Source organism: Moschus berezovskii, chromosome 9 (assembly GCF_049115385.1).
Source record: "Moschus berezovskii isolate FMDL1 chromosome 9, NW_MosBer_1.0, whole genome shotgun sequence".
In the NCBI taxonomy this organism is placed as follows: Eukaryota; Metazoa; Chordata; class Mammalia; order Artiodactyla; family Moschidae; genus Moschus; species Moschus berezovskii.
The window spans coordinates 100,485,891-100,505,151 of record NC_142468.1 but is presented as its reverse complement, the minus strand read 5'-3'; the positions used below and the strand labels follow the sequence as shown (position 1 = coordinate 100,505,151).

General features: G+C 37.1%; 1 protein-coding gene and 1 pseudogene across 1 annotated transcript; both read right to left on the bottom strand.

Moving 5' to 3' along the window:
- Window positions 1-1,275: 1,275 nt before the first annotated feature.
- LOC148776671 (olfactory receptor 4K1-like) lies at window positions 1,276-2,098 on the bottom strand (annotated as a pseudogene).
- Window positions 2,099-9,246: 7,148 nt separating this feature from the next.
- On the bottom strand, window positions 9,247-10,182 carry LOC129537449 (olfactory receptor 4K1-like). The gene has a single exon (XM_088840368.1). It carries the CDS (start codon window positions 10,180-10,182, stop codon window positions 9,247-9,249), a length of 936 nt encoding a protein of 311 aa, XP_088696494.1.
- Between the last annotated feature and the right edge of the window lie 9,079 nt (window positions 10,183-19,261).

The window sequence follows — 19,261 nt, the reverse complement described above, 5'->3', positions numbered from 1 at the left end:
AGGAGCAAGCGTCTTTTAATTTCATGGCTGCAATCAGCCTGTTTAGATATCCTATAATTATTTTTAGCTGGTAGGTTTATTATCAATGATATAAATAAAATCTGTAAAGTGCTATGACAGTTGTCCCAGAAAGCATAAGACTACTCTTATAATTTGAATTATGGCCTTGGTGATGCTGCTGCTGCTAAGTCGCTTCAGTCGTGTCCGACTCTGTGCGACCCCATAGACGGCAGTCCACCAGGTTCTGCCCTCCCTGGGATTCTCCAGGCAAGAACACTAGAGTGGTTGCCATTTCCTTCTCCAATGCATGAAAGTGAAAAGTGAAAGTGAAGTCACTCAGCCATGTCCCACTCTTCGCGACCCCATGGACTGTCGCATACCAGGTCCTCGGTCCATGGGATTTTCCAGGCAAGAGTACTGGAGTGGGGTGCCATCGCCTTCTCCGTGGTGATGCTATTGATATGTTATTTGCTTCAAATTCAGAGCGTCAAAACTCAGTCCTATCATTAATACTATAGTATTTGGGGTATTTAAAATTTAACATAAATAATAAATATAATTTAAAATTTATGAATAGTATTGCCTTATTTATGAATGTGGAATATTTGCAACTACTTATAGGAATCAAGTTATTAGCTGAAATAATTATGAACTATAACTTATGAAAGCAATTTTCATTTAGCTTATAATGTCAAAACAGTTTCTATTTTTAGCACTAAATTGCTTTCTATGCTACTCCAGTCAAGTTAGATGTGTTTGCTAATCTGATTTAATATGGAGATATCTTTAAAAGGTTGCAAGATTTTTTAACAAGACTTATATAAAGGACATTATAAATTTTAATATATGTAGCTACTGTTTGGGGGCTTCCCTTGTGTCTCAGACAGTAAAGAATCTGCCTGCAATGTGGGAGACCTGGGTTCAATACCTGGGCTGGGAAGATCTCCTGAAGGAGGGCATAACAACCCACTCCAGTATTCTGGCCTGGAGAATCAGAGGAGCCTGGCAGGCTCCATGGGGTCCCAGAGTCAGATACGACTGAGCAACTAAGCACAGCACAGCACGGTTACCATTTCAGGGAAGATGAAGTGAGCCACAGAATATCAAAACTGGTAACATAATATGCAGTTCTGCATTGCATTTGCCAACTTTAGAGTGACAAATCAGGTCCTATAACCAGAAAGACTAATTATGATAGAAACACAGTGATAACAACTACACATGGGCATTACAAAGAACAAGAAGAAAGGACTTGTGTTGCTTCATCACAGTTGTCTAAAAGGCTTCCTTGGAACCCACATGTTGGTTCCTTAGTTTCTTCATGGCTTCCTTTACATCTTTATTCCTTAGGGTGTAAATCATAGGGTTAAGAAGAGGAGTGAATCCAGTAAAATACACAGAGATAAATTTATCAACTGTGAAGCTTTCAAAGGGCCAAATGTAGATAAAGATTAATGGGCCAAAGAACAGAACTACAACAGTAATGTGGGCAGACAGAGTGGAAAGTGCCCTGGATGTCCCACCAGAGGCTTGGCGATGGACAGTAGCAAGGATGATAGTGTAAGAAATGAGCAAAAGGAGAAAACAGATAAGTGACAACAGGCCACTACTTGTGAGCACCAGGATCTCTAAAACCTAGGTGTCCAAGCAGACAAGTTTAATCACGAGGGGGAGATCGCAAAAGAAATTGTCTACCTTGTTGGGTCCACAGAAAGGAAGATCTATTGTGAATACCAGGTGACTGGCTGAGTGCAAGCAAGATGCCAATGGCCCAGGAGACCCCCACCAGGACAGTGCACAGTCTTCGGCTCAGGATGGTCATGTAATGCAGAGGTTTGCGTATAGCGATATATCTATCATAGGCCATGGCAACAAGAAGTACCATCTCACTGCCCCCAAAAACATGCAAGAAAAAAATCTGTGACATGCATCCCTTGAAAGTGATGGTCTTGTGTTCACTGAGGAAATCTGCAATCACCTTGGGAGTGGCAAATGTAGCCTGACAGACATCAATGAAGGAGAGATTGCTAAGAAAAAAGTTCATTGGAGAATGCAGTCGAGAGTCTGTAATCACTGTGAGAATGATAAGAATGTTTCCCAACACTGCAGCACCATAAAACACAGAGAAGACAAAGAAAAGGAAGAGCTGGAGTTCCCGAGAGCTAGACAGGAGAAGGAAATGGCAACCCACTCCAGTGTTCTTGCCTGGAGAATCCCAGGGACGGGGGAGCCTGGTGGGCTTCCGTCTATGGGGTCACACAGAGTCGGATACGACTGAAGTGACTTAGCAGCAGCAGCAGCAGACAGGCCCAACAAAATGAATTCAGTAACCACTGACTTATTGATCCATCCATTAACTGAATCCGGGCTGCTCAAGTTATTAAAGGGAAAAAAAAATTTATTTAAAAAAATAACAGATAAGGGTATTATTATTATTTCCAGGAATTTATATTTTTCTTGTGTTACATAACTATACAAATTGTCATTTACTTTTGCATTTATGGATTGGCTAGATAAAAGATGGATAAAGATTTACCCAATTAATAGTTGTCAATATGGAAGGAAGGGAAAATTTGATTTGATATTATATACCAATACACTTTTTATAGAAGTGTGCAAGATCTCAATAGCACTTTGAAAGTCCCATGTACCATACTTACACATTCAGATTACAAATTCAAAAGATGAATCTGATGCCTTTTACAGAATCTTGGAGGGACAAGAAATTTAGGCCAAGTGCAAAGAGATGAAAATCAGACCAGTTACTTTAGCAATGACATTGGAGAAATAAGTGAGATGTGTCCATGCATTTGAGAAAATCTGCAGTGATAATAAGAGAGAGAAATTAATTTGTAAGTTAAGCTACTATGAGTGACAAATTACTTTCACTTTTCTATATTAAAACAATTTGAGTTTTATATGATTTAGTAGTTAAAATGTTTTCCGAGAACCTCAGAAGCATATGTTCTTTTCAATCACTCTTTATTTCTCTCCATATGATCTCCTTTTCACAACAGTTGAATATAATATTATTTAATGAGACCTTCAAAGCACTTCAAAGATGGAACTGAATGTAATTTAATTACTGTGATATGTTTGTTCTTTAAACATATTTGTACCACTTATGTTTGCTGGTCATTTTTTAATCTCTTCTTTCTCTGATGAGTTTTTCACAATAACAAAAGTGTTTTTCCAAAGTCAACTGAAAACATAATTTATATATTAACTCAACAAATAATACAAATTGCCTGCTCTGCACCATTCAACCTTATGGACTCTGGAGCCAAAGCAATGCGAAAAAAAGGAGGGGAAATGTGCCCCACCTTCATTTGGTTATATCCTAAAGAAATGGTGGGACTGGCAGAGGCAATGGAGACAAAATATATATTATGTCATTTAGTGATAAGTGCTTCAGAGAAAATAAAGCAGGGCAAAGGAATATGGACTAACCAAGTGATCATAAAAGCCTCTCTGGGTAGGTTACATTTCAGCAGCAACTAAAGAAAATGAAGAGCAAGCCTTGAGGAAATCTACTTCAGACAAAAGGAATAGGAAACGTGCAATAAATTGTTTATGTGAAATAAGCATTCTCTTGAAAAACATCAGTATAATTTTGGCTGGTTTATTAGAAACTACATAATGGAAACTTAGCTTTTAACCTTACTATGAAATTGGCATAATCGACTTTTTTGAACAATAATCTGCCTCATAGGCTTAAACAATTTTAGAAAGCTGTTAATTCAGTCTCTTAATTGGGCTTCACTGGTGGCTCAGAGGTTAAAGCGTCTGCCTCCAATGCGGGAGACCCCGGTTCGATCCCTGGGTCCGGAAGATCCCCTGGAGAAGGAAATGGTAACCCACTCCAGTATTCTTGCCTGGAGAATCCCATGGACGGAGAAGCCTGGTAGGCTACAGTCCACGGGGTCGCAAAGAGTCAGACACGACTGAGCGACTAAACGGAACGGAATTCAGTCTTAAAATATGGACACACACTAAAAACCTAGTCTTTCTTGTTTTCTAAAAAGAAATATAGATATAAAATTGCATTCCAAATTCTATACATATACTTCTGTATACAGAATTTGAAAAGCAACTTATATTTTTATTTAAATGTGTGGTGATAATTGTGTCATTCAAAATAAAATTGAAATGATCTGTGATTTCTTGTAAGAACCCTTGAAATGAAGCTTATGGCCAGATCTCAGAAACTGGGAAAATTTTTCTGTGTCTGTAGTCACATTCAATGACAGCTGCATGAGATATATTGTATTATTTAGTAAAGGTAAGACATCCACATCCGCATTTTAAAATATAAAAATTACTAATTACTTTTTTGTGTTACTCATAGAATCTTATGCCTTTTAAAACATCTTCCTATAGTGTATCAATGTATATACAAGGCTTGACAAGAGTTTTCGAAGTGATAAATGCAAAATCTATTGAGTTATTAAAATGACAATTTTTTGCCCGATTCTATTCTCTATCACCATATCTATTTTTTCAAAATAATTTAGCTATATGCTTACCTTCACCTGGTAAGCATCGACGTGTTAGCAGTGACAATAATCAAATAAGTCTAATGTTTTATTTCAGATTTTAGAATCTCATATACAAACTCCAAGCTCTTTTTTTTAATTTAATTCTTTTATATTGGAGTATAGCTGACTTACAATATTGTGTTAGTTTCAGGTGTATAGCAAAGTGATTCAATTCTACATATACATATATCCATTCTTTTTCAGATTCTTGTCCCATATAGGCTATTACAGAATCTTGTCATCTCAATTCTATAGATACTTTAGCCCAGAATCCCTTTAACTCTGAATGCTAATATCTATATTTAATTTTTTGCTTCATGTGATTAAATTCCACATAACAGTTTTGAGCGAAATCACAGGGGAGCAATAATAGGTTGAAGAAAAGAAACCTCCAAAACCTATTGGCTTTTTTAAAAAAAAAAGAAAAGATTGAGTCACAAGAGCCCATAAGACAATATTTGAATACCATACTACATGCCCCCAAATCTCAGATAACCAATCCCATGGACTGCAATAGCCCATTAAAAAAAACTTCCTTTAGTGAGGTCATCTTGCTGTGGGAATTATTACATACTTCAAGTTGTTTTTCTAAAAACAAGATGATAAAAGCGTTTATTTGTCTATAATTGAAAGCAAAGTACATATCACAAGAGGGAAATGTAGTGACCTAGGAGTCTGCAACAGCAGTTACTCTTGTTTAACAAGCTGTCTCCCTCCATGTGCCTTTGTCTAAAGTGGCAAAGACAATAAACACCAGCCTAAATGCCCAGAGCAGGAATATGTATCATAAGAAATATCAGTCTCCAATGGGCCTAAGATAATTAGAATCTTTTCTTTAATCCTTTGCTTTTATCTTTTTATGGAAATATCTATGATGAAGTTTTTGAAACTCCATATCTTATAATAAGCTACCCCTCAAAATCCAATATTTTCATTGTCTTTGCTCATTACTTAACCGAACATCAGAATCAAACAGAAAGTCATTTGGGAATACAGTGGGTAAAACTGCTTAGATACACAAGTAGTTTGCTTTTGGATATTGTGGAAAGAGGTCTCAGAGCAGTGAAAGGACTGAGGTCTACAGAGAAGAGCAGGTGACAGCAAGAAAGGGAAACTTGGTGAGCCAATAAAGAAGCCCAGGTTTCTCTGAATTCTCTATTGATAGACCAGCTTCCTTCTTGATATCTTTCTCTTTAATATTTCACAGATATTTCAATTCTTCTGTTTCCAAACCTATTCCCCATCCCCAGCTAATGGCATTTCTTTTGCCTCAGCATTTTCAGCCAGAAACTTAGTACCTTCTTTTTCCTCAGTCTTTTTCTATATACTACTTTGTATTCTTCCAAAATATTCCATTTATTAAATTATATTCATTATATTCATTTTAACTCCCCTGTCTAAACCGTCATCATTTTTCTCCTCAAATGTTTCAAGATCTTCTGATCATCTGAACTTTTACCATTGACTTTTTCAAATCGATTCCTCCAGTTTGATCTTTAAAAATAAAGTAAAACCATAAGTCATGCCAACCTTTAAAATAAAGCAGGCAGTTACCTTAAGGGTGTTTGCTTCAGTTCAGCTCAGTCACCCAGTCGTGTCTGACTCTTTGCGACCTGATGGACTGTAGCACCCCAGGCTTCCCTGTCCATCACCAACTCCTGGAGCCTACACAAACTCATGTCCATCACGTTGGTGATGCCACCCAAGCATCTCATCCTCCATTGTCCCCTTTTTCTCCTGCCTTCAATCTTTCCCAGCATCAGGGTCTTTTCAAATGAGTCAGTTCTTCACATCAAGTGGCCAAAGTATTGTAGTTTCAGCTTCAGCGTCAGTCCTTCTAATGAATATTCAGGACTGATAACCTTTAGGATAGACTGGTTGGATCTCCTTGCAGTCTATGGGACACAAGAGTGTTCTCCAACACCACAGTTCAAAAGCATAAATTTTTCGGCACTCAGTTTTCTTTATAGTCCAACTCTCACATCCATACATGACTACTGGAAAAACCATACGTTTGACTAGATGGACCTTTGGTGGTAAAGGAACATCTCTGCTTTTTAAAATGCTATCTAGGTTGGTCATAACTTTTCTTCCAAGGAGTAAGTGTCCTTTAATTTTATGGCTGTAGTCACCATCTGCAGTGATTTTGGAGTCCAAAAATATAGAGTCTCTCACTGTTTCCATTGTTTCCCCATCTATTTGCCATGAAGTGACGGGACTGGATGCCATGGGTATTTGCTTACTGACTTATAAAACTTCTTTACAAATTAAAGATATTACCCCTGTAGATAATACTGCTTGTCACCTAATTTTTCTTTTGACTTTATTTGTGATAGAATTTAAAAAAAAAAAGAAACTAAAACTTTTGTGGGAATTAACGCAGTCATATTTGCCAACTATTTTTTTAACTTTTTGACTTCTGAATTTTTTTATCAAACTCAATGTGACAGGTTGTGCCCAATCACTAAAATCCCAAGTAGACCCAACAATGATTAGAAAGTGGAAGAACGTGTCTCTGGTAGTACAAGGAACTGGCCAAATCAAATGACCACTCACAAATTCTAATTTCCCTCTTTCTCCTACTGTTCTCCCTCACCTCCATTTTTCCTTGTGTCACCTACTCCTCCTCTACCTCAGTATTTGACTATTGAGGATCAGAGCAGCTAAATGACAGTTTTTCAAGGGTACTATTGGCAACTCTCCATTTTCACCTGCAAGTCAGAGTTAAAAGGGAAAAAAATACTACGAACAATATCATGAATGCATTAATGGTTATTACATATTTAAAATGTTTTGGCACTATATAAAATTCGTTTAAAAAAAAAAAGTCATGTTAAAGGAACATTACCATGTTTGATATTGTACAAATGAATTTGACCTGAACTCTAAAGTTCCAAGAATTCTTAGCTAATAATTAGTATCATGGTTCTAAAAGACTGTCTATATCTAAGAGTCAGCTGGCTCTGATTTATCATGCAGAGTTAATATCTAAACACACAGTCACTAAGTTATGTTTTAAAATATAATTAAAATACTGAACCCAATGTGATGACAATTGCAGGCTTTCTATTTTCTGTTAAGCAACTTTTTTCTTTGTAGAATACATTTAGTCTTTTTGTTATAAGGCCTTTTTCATAAGGCAAAGGGAGAAGTACATAAGAAACCTTTGGCCAGCGAATGAAACAATAATTTGTTGTTCAGTCACTAAGTCTCTTCTGACTCCTTGTGACCACATGGACTGCAGCATGCCAAGCTCCCCTGTACTTCACTATCTCCCACAGTTAGCTCAGACTCATGTCCATTGAGTCAGTGATGCCGTCCAACCATCTCATCCTCTGTTGTCCTCTTCTCCTCTTGCCCTCAATCTTTCCCAGCAGCAGGGTCTTTTTCAGATGATGTGTTGCTTCACATCAGGTGGCCAAATTATTGGAGCTTCAGCTTCAGCATCAGTCCTTCCAATGAATATTCAGGGCTGATTTCCTTTAGGATTGACTGGTTTGATCTCCGTGCTGTCCAAGGACTCTCAAGAGTCTTCTCCAGCACAGATTTTAAAACCTTATTACCAGGTGGTGCTAGTGGTAAAGAACCTGATTGCCAATGCAGGAAATAATAAGAGATCTGGGTTCAATCCCTGGGTCAGGAAGATTCCCTGGAGAAGGGCGTGGCAATCCACTCCAATATCCTTGCCTGAAGAATCCCATGGACAGAGCAGCCTGGCAAGCCACAGTCCATAGTGTCGCAAAGAGCCGGACATGACTGAAGCGACTTAGCATGCTTGCAAAGCATTATTACAAGTACAAGAATTTTACATTCTCTCTTCTGTGTTCCAAGAAATAAGAAAGAATAGATCCGAGTTTCAAAAAAATTTTGTCATTTTTGTGCATTTGTATGTTTTAGGTACATAAGAAATTGACTTTTTCTGTGAATTTAAATATTCTATATCTGATGTATTTGCAGACAATTTCAAAGATATTTGCAATTTTTATGACTAATGTAGAACTCATTATAACTAACTTTTTCTACTTAAAAATAAGTAGACTAGGGAAATAGATAAGTATGCTGCTGATAGCAACAAATATCTAGAAAAAGTTTTGTAATGAATAGATATGTATATCAAATAATCTAGAAAAAACAGAAAAAATTTATTGGGACATAGCAGCAGATAGGAAAAACTATAAATAACCAAAAATTTTCAATACATGAGGAAAAGATAAGCTAAAAATCATGCAAGAAATGTATACAAGTGAGGTGAAATCTATGTTTTAAAACAATGTTTTTCCACCATGTCAATTTATAGAAAAAAATATTATGAATAAGTTGATAGAGCCTAACAGAAACATAATTTACTTGCATGTTTTGATTACAAGGCATAAAAATTACACAAGTTCAATTGAAGAGAATCACAAACTTAGTAACATGAATAGCTTTTTTTGTAGATTAGAATCTCTAAATTATTTATAAAATATTTTGAAAGGTTACTAAATATTTTCAAGAGAATTTGTACTTTAGAATTATGAAGTATGAAAAAGTGGTCAAAATTAAATAGCAAACCAAGAACTGGTTTTATGCAATTCCTTTGCAGTTGGGGAAAAAATCTAATTCTGTAATTGAATAACCCCAGTCATTAGCAAAAATAATTGGCTTGATGCTGTGATCCAGTAGGGGCTTTTCATTTCCATTGCATATTTATGTTCCTTCATGGTGTGTCCTAGTTTTTCCAGAAGCTCATATGACGGTTTCTCAATTTTCTCATGGCTGATTTAACATCTTCATTTCTCAGAGAGTAGATGATGGGATTCAACAGGGGTGTGCAAACAGTGTAAAACACAGAAAGGAACTTATCCAGCGAAAGTCTGCTAAAAGGCCATATATAAAAATAAATGCAAGGCCCAAAGAAAAGAATGACCACCGTGATATGGGAAGTTAATGTAGAAAGTGCCTTGGATGATCCGCTGGAGGAACGGTGACGGACAGTGATCAAAATGACAGTGTAGGAAATAATTAAAGCCAGAAAACAGCTCAGTGATATCAGGCCACTGTTAGTTAGGGTCATAATTTCCATTTCGTAACTATCCATGCAAGCCAACTCTATTACCATGGGAAGGTCACAAAAGAAGCTGTCTACCTCATTGGGGCCACAGAATGGCAGATCCACTGTAAAAGCCAAGTGGCTCACAGAATGAAGAATACCCACAGCCCAGGAAATAAACACAAAAATTATGCATAGTCTTCGATTCATAATTGTGCTATAGTGTAGAGGCTTACAAATGGCTATAAATCTGTCACATGCCATAGCTACAAGCAACATCATCTCACTCCCAACAAAACTGTGAAGAAGGAATATTTGGGCCATGCAACCCTCAAAGGAAATAGTTTTGTGCTCCACAAAAAAGTCCACAAGCATCTTGGGGGTGGCAAAGTTAGATTGGCAGATATCAATGAAAGAAAGATTACTGAGCAGGAAGTACATAGGAGAGTTCAAATGGGCGTCAGAGGAAACAACAACAATAATCATGATGTTGCCCAGAACTGATGCCACATACACTATTGAGAAGATGGCAAAGAAGAAAAGCTGAAGTTCCCAAGAATTAGAGAGTCCCAGAAGCACAAACTCAGACACCATTGATTTATCTGTGTGAGCCATGTTTCCAATCTACTGTTACCTAAGTAAAAAAAGTCAGGAAAATGTCACAATGATTGACACTTATCTAGTATATATACCAAAGAAGAAATATGATAAGTTTTCAATTAAAAGTTAACTTAATGAGACTATGTAAATAGTCAATAAACTAGTATTTAACATCTATGACTGCTGTGGAAAGTAGAAGTGAGAAACAAAGATAATTAGATATGGATCCTATCATAGAGAGATAAGATATTCATATTAAAATTAAAAATATAAAATCAGAAACATGCAAACAATACCTGATGAAATAATACCATAGATATTAGCAAAATGAAATTAACTATGCCAAAGTGGTAAGGTAACATATCATGGGGTATGTATCATTTTAGCTAAAACTATTTAAAAGCTTGTAATTTGCTAGCCAAAACTGAAGGAAACGGCTATTTTAAGCATGGGGAATAACAGAACTAAAGCTACAAAGGTGAAAACATGAAAGGCATACTCAGAGAGCCATGAGTTCAGTGGCTTGGCTGGAGGAGGGTGTGCTAAGGAACAGTAAAAATGAAGTTGGGAATGGTAGGTTAGGAGTAAATCATGGATGCAATTAGCCTTGAATGCAATGCCAGTGGATTACATTAATGTTCTCCAAACTGAGAATCATAAAGTGACAGTGCTTTAGAAAGCCTAATAGAAGCAATTTGTGACAATGTCGAAAGAAGAGGCAATGGTAATACTCTGAAAGTTTCTGTGAAAATCAAGAACGTTCCTTTCATCCTTTGAACAATAGTTAATCAGAGTTCACCTTCTGTTGCATAAATACCAGCAGTGAATGAGTCACCTATGTGTCTTCAATCTCTTCCAACTCTGCCTTTTGTCTCTTCCCAAACATGCCTGACACACCTGGATTTATCAAAATCTGTCTGTTCTTTTGGAAATATTTTATATGAATATGTGTGGTGCATTTTGAACATATAATAGATTTTCAAAAGAGAAAATTTAAGTAATGTGTTAATAGCCTCTAAATTGATTTTTGACATTTTGCTTTATTACATTGGGCACCATGTGGGCATTTGATCCCAGAAGAAAACCCTGCACAACCTCTTGTGGATCAGAAGACATTTTTGGCTTTAGCCCTGTGTATCCAACACAACACAATAGGTATTAATTTGTCACTATACCGATTGAAGTTCTACACCCTGTATACTTCAGTGAAAGATATAACTAATACAACAGATATTTAAAAGCTTAAAAGCAAAACTGAACCAATAAATTAACCAATTAAAAATATTTAAACTGTTAGAAGCTTTAATTTATGTGATTATAACCTGATTGTTGAGGCACTAAATTCTACCCTTTCAAAGAATACTCAGTGCATTTGAGTTACAATCTCTAGTTTTAAGGGGAATCAGAAACTTAAGGTACTCAAGAATAGAAACAGATTAAAAAGGCAAGAACTGACCTTATTACAAACTTCCATTATGTGATTCTCTTCTCCATGTGGAAGATTTGGGCCAGCGTTGGCTTTTCTGAACATGTATTTACATGAGCGATGCAGAGAAGGAGACAAACAAACATTGGAAAGGAAAGAAATTCCATTTCTAAAACTAAAAATGATCCTACAAAGCTACAGTTATTAATTTTAAACATATAAAATTTGAGGCCATGATGGACTTCATGTAACTTTCAGTCTCCTAGATAAAGCCTGACAAATATCATGATAATTTAGTGGAATAACATTAAAGAGAGAGAGAGGGAGAAAGGGAGAGAGAGAGATGAAGAGAAGAAGAAAATAAGGAGGAGGAAGAGGAGAAAAGGGGGGCAGAAGAGGAGAAGGAGGAGAGTAGAAGGAAGAGGAGGAAGGGAAAGCATAGTGGTTAATAACCTGTAGTCAGTGGTATTTATTCAATTTTTAAAGATCGTCTCATCTTTTAAAAAAGTTTTTCTGAAAATATCCAAATTTTCTACAAAGTATCTAACAGATCATAAGATTTGTCATTTCATTTTTTCAAAATACAGGAAACAACTACAAAATCTTTTCCACCCTAGTTTCCTATGATTTCTTAATTCAAGTAGAATAGACAAGGGTCAATGCTATATCTCATTTTCTTCTCAATTTTTAAGGTAGTACCCATTAGTAAAAAAAAAAAAACAACTAACTTTTGTCACTTTTCAGCTGCATGACTGCCTATAGAAGGTAGAACTAGATTATTTTCAAGGCTATTTTCATCTTTAAAATTCTAAGTTCAGAGGCAGTTATGTTATGGAAATATGTGGAGTTTATAAAAGTCACTCATAATTCCTTGGGCTAGGCACAGAGCACCAGGAATTTATTAATGAATCATACACCTTTTCATTGTCAATGTACTTCAGAAGAAATGCTTTCGAAATGCAAAGTACACTATAAGAGAATTTCCTCATTCTTGGTGTAAAACCAAGTTTGAGACACAGAAGTTGATGTTACATCCATCAGTCAGTTCAGTTCAGTTCAGTCGCTCAGTCGTGTCCGACTCTCCGCGACCCCATGAATCACAGCACGCCAGGCCTCCCTGTCCATCACCAACTCCCGAAGTTCACTCAAACTCATGTCCACAGAGTCGGTGATGCCATCCAGCCATCTCATTCTCCGTCGTCCCCTTCTCCTCCCGCCCCCAACCTTTCCCAGCATCAGAGTCTTTTCCAGTGAGCCAACTCGTCGCATGAGGTGGCCAAAGTATTGCAGTTTCAGCTTTAGCATCAGTCCCTCCAATGAACATCCAGGATTGATCTCCTTTAGAATGGACTGGTTGGATCTCCTTGCAGTATAAGGGACTCTCAAGAGTCTTCTCCAACACCACAGTTCAAAAGCATCGATTCTTCGGCGGTCAGCCTTCTTCACAGTCCAACTCTCACATCCATACATGACCACGGGAAAAACCATTGCCTTGACTAGACGGACCTTGGTTGGCAAAGTAATGTCTCTGATTTTTAATATACTATCAAGGTTGGTCATAACTTTCCTTCCAAGGAGCAAGCGTCCATAGCCATCTCTAAATTATGTTAATAGATCTCCAAAACCATAACATGCATAAATTTGTTTTCATTATTTTGTTTTACAACAGCTGATTACCTGCAAGCCTAACAGCAGAGGATACCCTTACTGGCCATTATCTAGTTACCCCTTCTTCATTCTAGGCAAATTGTGATAGCAAATAATTGTTTTAACAAATGGCCAATTATCTTCTGAATAGAAAGCATAAAAAATGGCATATAAGGGACAGATAGTGGTTATATCATACTTCCTTTTATCAAATATTAATCCTATTATTATCAACTTGGCTGCCCTTCATATTAAAAATATTTGCAATATACTCTTGATGCATTTAAACTTGTCCCTGAACTGAGCTGTGCAAAAGCATACCCCTCAGTTCTTGTCCTGAAGTAGTGAAGGCTCTGCTCCTCTTGTCCTGGACTATACAATCACAATATCTAAGGTAATGCAATATAAAGCTTTCCATCCTCAATCCAGGAAACTGATTTCTTTGGGGAAGTGAGAAATCACCCTTTAGAGATCTGATCATCCAACAGTGGGAGTAATTATGTTTTACAAAATAATTTTTCCAGGAGTGGAAAAGAAAGGAAAAAAGTTTATTACCAATGAGTTGGTGTGTATGAAAGCAAAAGATAATTTATCTCTGATTCCTAGTCAGCAAAGTAATTTTTCAATTCCTAACTTTCTGTCAGTAAAACAATCATCAGTCCAGTTCAGTTCAGTTGCACAGTCATGTCTGACTCTTTGTGACCCATGGACTGCAGCACGCCTGGCTTCCCTGTCCATCACAAACTCCTGGAGCCTGTTCAAACTCAGGTCCGTCAAGTCGGTGATGCCATCCAACCATCTCATCCTCTGTCGTCCCCTTCTCTTCCTGCCTTCAGTCTTTCTCAGAATCAGGGATCAGGATCTTTTTCCAGTAAGTCAGTTCTTCACATCAGGTGGCCAAAGTTTCGGAGTTTCAGCTTCAACATCAGTCCTTCCAATGAATATTCAGGACTGATTTCCTTTAGCATTGACAGGTCTGATCTCTTTGCTCTCCAAGAAACTCTAGAGTATTCTCCAACATCACAGTTCAAAAGCATCAGTTCTTCGGCACTCAGCTTTTTTATGGTGCAACTATCACATCTATACAAGACTACTGGGAAAACCATAGCTTTGGCTATATGGACCTTTGTTGGCAAAGTAATGTCTCTGCTTTTTAATATGTTGTCTAGGTTGGTCATAGCTTTTCTTCCAAGGAGCAAGCATCTTTTAATTTCCTGACTGCAGTCACCATCTGCACTGATTTTGGAGCCCAAGAAAACAATCATACTGTCTTACAAATGATCACCCAGCCTCAGAGTGGTTTCCTCCAATCACAAGGAGCCCACTATTTCACAGGACAGCTTAGTCTATTGTTAGAGTGCTTAACTGGTTCTACCATCTGTAGTTTAAAGAAAACCTACTCCCAGTTAAACATAATGTCTCTTCAAATATTTTAAGGCACCCTCATATCTTCTACATGAAAAATCTATTTCTCCCCCAAAATATTTCAACTGTCTGTGAAATGAAAATATCTCCTGCTATATCAATAATCAAGAAATGTTGAGTCATCAGCGATTTCTGGCCTCCAAATGTGGATGAGGGCCCCCAAAACAGAGCAGAATGCCTGTGCTCCAGCAGATGCCACCATCCTAACCCCCATGGCACTTGCTGAAGAGCTGAGGGGATGCAAGAAATAGACATTTGCCACACCTGCCACTTCATATGGTGAACAAGGAATTAAAGATGTAAACAATCTACAAACAGAATTTGGCCCTAGATAGCTGAGATGCATATGAAAGCAATGAATTCAGTGAGCCTGAGCCTTGCATCTTCCCATGATATCTAGTTTTCCTTACTACTTAGCTATAGTCTTTGATGTTCAGACTGCTTACCCACTTTGTCGCAAACTTGTATATAGCCTGATTCCCTCTCCTGCCTCTTTGGAGAAGTCATCTCAGAGATACTGAGATTCTGTCTCCCAGGCTTGGAGTCCTAAACATTCCCACCAAATAAAATAATTCTCTACTTTGAGTTTGTGACTATATTTTTTAGTGGACAATTCTTTTCATCTATATTTTATATAATACATTGTCTAGATTTCCAAAAGTTGTGATGTAGATGTAGGTTTTAAATGGTCATCTTTAAAGAATGAGATTGAAGTAGATTTCTCCTATCACTTTGCATGTGTATATGCTAAGTGTGTGTGTGTACTCAAACACGAGTAAAATGTGCACATGCCTAAGGACACAAGAACAATGGCATGTACTGCAGCACTGATTGAAAGAGATCGATACTGGAAACAACCCAAGTATCCATGAATTTGAGAGTATGAGTTTGAGTGAACTCCGGGAGTTGGTGATGGACAGGAAGGCTTGGCGTGCTGTGATTCATGGGGTCGCGGAGAGTCAGACACGACTGAGCAACTGAACTGAACTAAACTGAACTGAAAGAAATATAATATTTTAGTGTGATGGAATACATTCAATGATTAAATTATTACACTATTTTTATAGTTGAATATGTGTAAGATTAAAAACCTGACAAGGGAAATATAAGATAGGTAAAATTATCATGCACACATTTCTACAAACCAAACGTATGGACACAGCATATATGGACACACATTGACTAATATTAAAATGCACAACATGAAAGTTGTGAGTTAAATTTTATTCAGGGACCTTACTGAAGACTATAGCCCAGGAGTGCTTTGCTTAGTTGCTCAGTCATGTCCAACTCTTTGCAACTCCATGGACTATAGCCCACCAGGCACCTCTGTCCATGGGGATTTTCCAGGGAAGAATATTGGAGTGGGTTGCTATGCGCTCCTCCAGGGAATCTCACCAACCCAGGAATCGAACCACAAGCTCCAGCATTGCAGGCGGATTCTTTACCATTGGAGCCACCAGAAAAGCATGGAGAACAGCCCAGGAGACAGTGTCTCAAAGAGCTCTGAGGAATTGTCTGAAGAAGTGAGGGAGGAGCCAGAGTACAAATTTCTTTTGCTGAGAAAAACATGTGGTCAAACAAAATAGCAGATTACTGCTAATTGCAAAGGAACAGATATATCAAATTAATGCTTTTAGTGCTTTTCTATGTGTGGAAAAATACAAGAAGCTGAGGTCATTGAAAACTGTCCTTCAAAGGGCATCTTGGCCATCTAGAGGTAGCATCCACAGCGCCGCGTGCTGCCAGTGCTTCTCCATTCCGAGCCCTCTCAGGCGCACTGGCAGCAGGTGACTGCGGTGGTGAAGGTTTGGTCCTTTCAGAGCTGATACAGAAGGCAGCATTTGTTTCTTTATACTAACTTCTTATAATAGTAACTTTGCGCTTTGAATGGTCAGAATTAGTTTCCTTCGCTTGCAGGAAAAGAAAAAAAGATTATCGTTAAAACAGCTGTAGGGAAGCACAATTTGCTACCCCCAAATATTTCTTTGGCATGAGAATTATTTTGAGATGAAGACAAGTAAGATGCAAAGACTCAGGAAGAAACTTTGATATTCCCTTTAACTGCCTCAAGAATGTAGACAGGATCTGTTTTAGGAAGGGAGCTTGATGGGCTTCCCAGCTGGTGGTAAATAATCCGCCTGCCAATGCAGAGACAGGTTTCCATTGTTGGGTTGGGAAGGATGGGTTCCATTCCTGGGTTGTGAAGATCCCCGGGAGAAGGGCACAGAAACCCACTCCAGTATTCTTGCCTGGAAAATCTCATGGACAGAGGAGCCTGGCGGGCTAGAGCCCATAGGGTTGCAAAGTCAGACACGACTGAAGTGACTTATCGCAACACACTGTCACCTTGATAGCTATAATATGAACTAGGTGTATAGCCGGGAGGAACACAGCAAAGTCTGTTTGTTAAGATTCTTCTCAGTGTCCCATTGTCTCTGCACAGCTCAGCAAATATTCGTTTTCCAAACATTTGCTTTTGTATTTTCATGTAAATTGCCTTCCTCTCACCATACCTCTGTCCCCAACATCCTCTTTTCTCTTTAGCTGCAGGCAGTATTTAGGTGAAGGTTTTAGCCATTTTGGTGAGTTACCCAGTTTTCCGGGTCTCTCACATGTATGTATGTTACTAAATTTTGTTTGATTTTCTCCTGCTAAACTGTTAACTGATATAGCTTCTTTGTCAAGAAATAGACAAAGGAGGGACTTCCCGACATTTTTAAAAACTTTAAAAATGGTTCACATCAAAAATACACATATTTTTTTAAAAAAGGAAATGAACTAAGGAAAAAATATGTGTGTGCTAAGTCGTTCCAGTAGTGTCCAACTCTTTGCAACCCTATGAACTGTACTCACCAAGCTCCTCTGTCCATGGGATTCTCCAGGCAAGAATACTGGAGTGGGTTGCCATGCCCTCCTTCAGAAAGGAAAAATATACTTTTTATTAAAGGAATACTTGTAATTTTCTTCTAACCTTTCTTATTACCTTTTCTGATGAAAGGAAACACCAGACATAATTGTTACCATTGCTCTTTTTCTTGGCACACATTGGCTGGAAATTCTTCTAACTTATCTGAAATTGTTATCTACTGCTAAGAAAGTTGTCAACTTCATCAACATTTAAAGGTAGGACCTTGAATATGCAGCTCGTAAAGAGATTACATAAAGAATTAAGAACAAAATATGTTTTTCTCTACTACAAGAAAAATTGCTGGCTTTTCAGACATTCTTTAAAAAAACTTAGTTGAGATATAGATAGCACTTTATATCTCCTTGAGCGAGACCTTGCAAAGATACTTTGTTCATTTGCATACAATGTAAGTGAGGCCATGTGGAAAAATTCAAAATTTGGAGTCCTCTGACAGGAACATTTCTTCTTCTGTGAAATTAACTCTGGGAATTCAGACTCCATTTCTTAATATTTAGCATTTTATTTCAAGAAGTTCATTAAGATACAAATTTAAGATTAATTCAATGTTATATATGGCATATAGATTTCAATGTCAAAAATTACCTACCAAATCAATTTACCCAAACTAAAAACCAGTGCCTTCACATTACAATGTATAACTGAACAATAAAGTGCAACAATAAATAAAAAAGGCAAACAATAAAGTGCAAAATTAGAGTTTTCATTCTTAGCATAAAAGAGAGACTAATATTTCCATAATCTATTTGCCTTGTATGAATTGAGAGATTTGAGAAAGTAAAATTAGAAGGTCTAATCAACAGTAATAATTTTCCTAACTGTCCCCAGAGTCCAGGGTAGAGATCCATTTGTGGGGTCCTGATTACTAACCAGGATGTATGTTTAACATTGATCATTATAACAAAGAACTTTGTATTTGGCCCACATACAAAGAGTGCTGCACAGCTCCTTATAGAACAGACTGAAAAGTCAGTGTTGAATTGGTCAGCTTTAAAGATTCTCCTGTCTTCTACAACTAGCAATTTCAGAGGAAACTGGCATTTCCTTAACTGATCAGAGAAAGCCCACAATATATTTGAAAAGTAAACTTCCAATTATATTTAGTTCCATATTTTAAAGCACTGTTAATTATTGGAAAATAATATGGGATAGGTATAATTGATATTGGAAGAGAAATCTCATAACTGAAGAATCTTCACTTAATTTTATGCACTTATCTTAAATCAGTGAAGCTGCTGTCCTCTGGAGGGGAAAATTCAATTTCAGATTCTTGAACACTATTTGCCTATATTGATTCTTAGGCATGTAAATTAGGAAACTCATAAGATTTTTAAAAAATTTCTAAACTTATCCCCACCAAAGAATCAGCTACTCATTCTTTTTTCCCATCCTATTTATATTTACCTATAACTAAACCATCTATGCTATCTATATACAACCATCCCATAACTTATCTCCAGAACCAGTAGTCATGATTTTTTTTTTTTTTCATATTCTTGGATATGTAACTTTTGCTAAGATGATATCAGGGAAAAAACTTAATATCCACTAAATATCTCTAAATCATCTTCTTCATTACTTTCACCACAGTTAAGATATACCACGCAAGCATGTTGAAAATATTTATAAACAGACTATTGATTTGTGGAATTTGAATGAATTTGGTC

What these genes read in the sequence shown, in the direction of transcription:
- LOC129537449 (XM_088840368.1), bottom strand. Translation starts at nt 10,182, where the DNA reads ATGGCTCACACAGATAAATCAATGGTGTCTGAGTTTGTGCTTCTGGGA.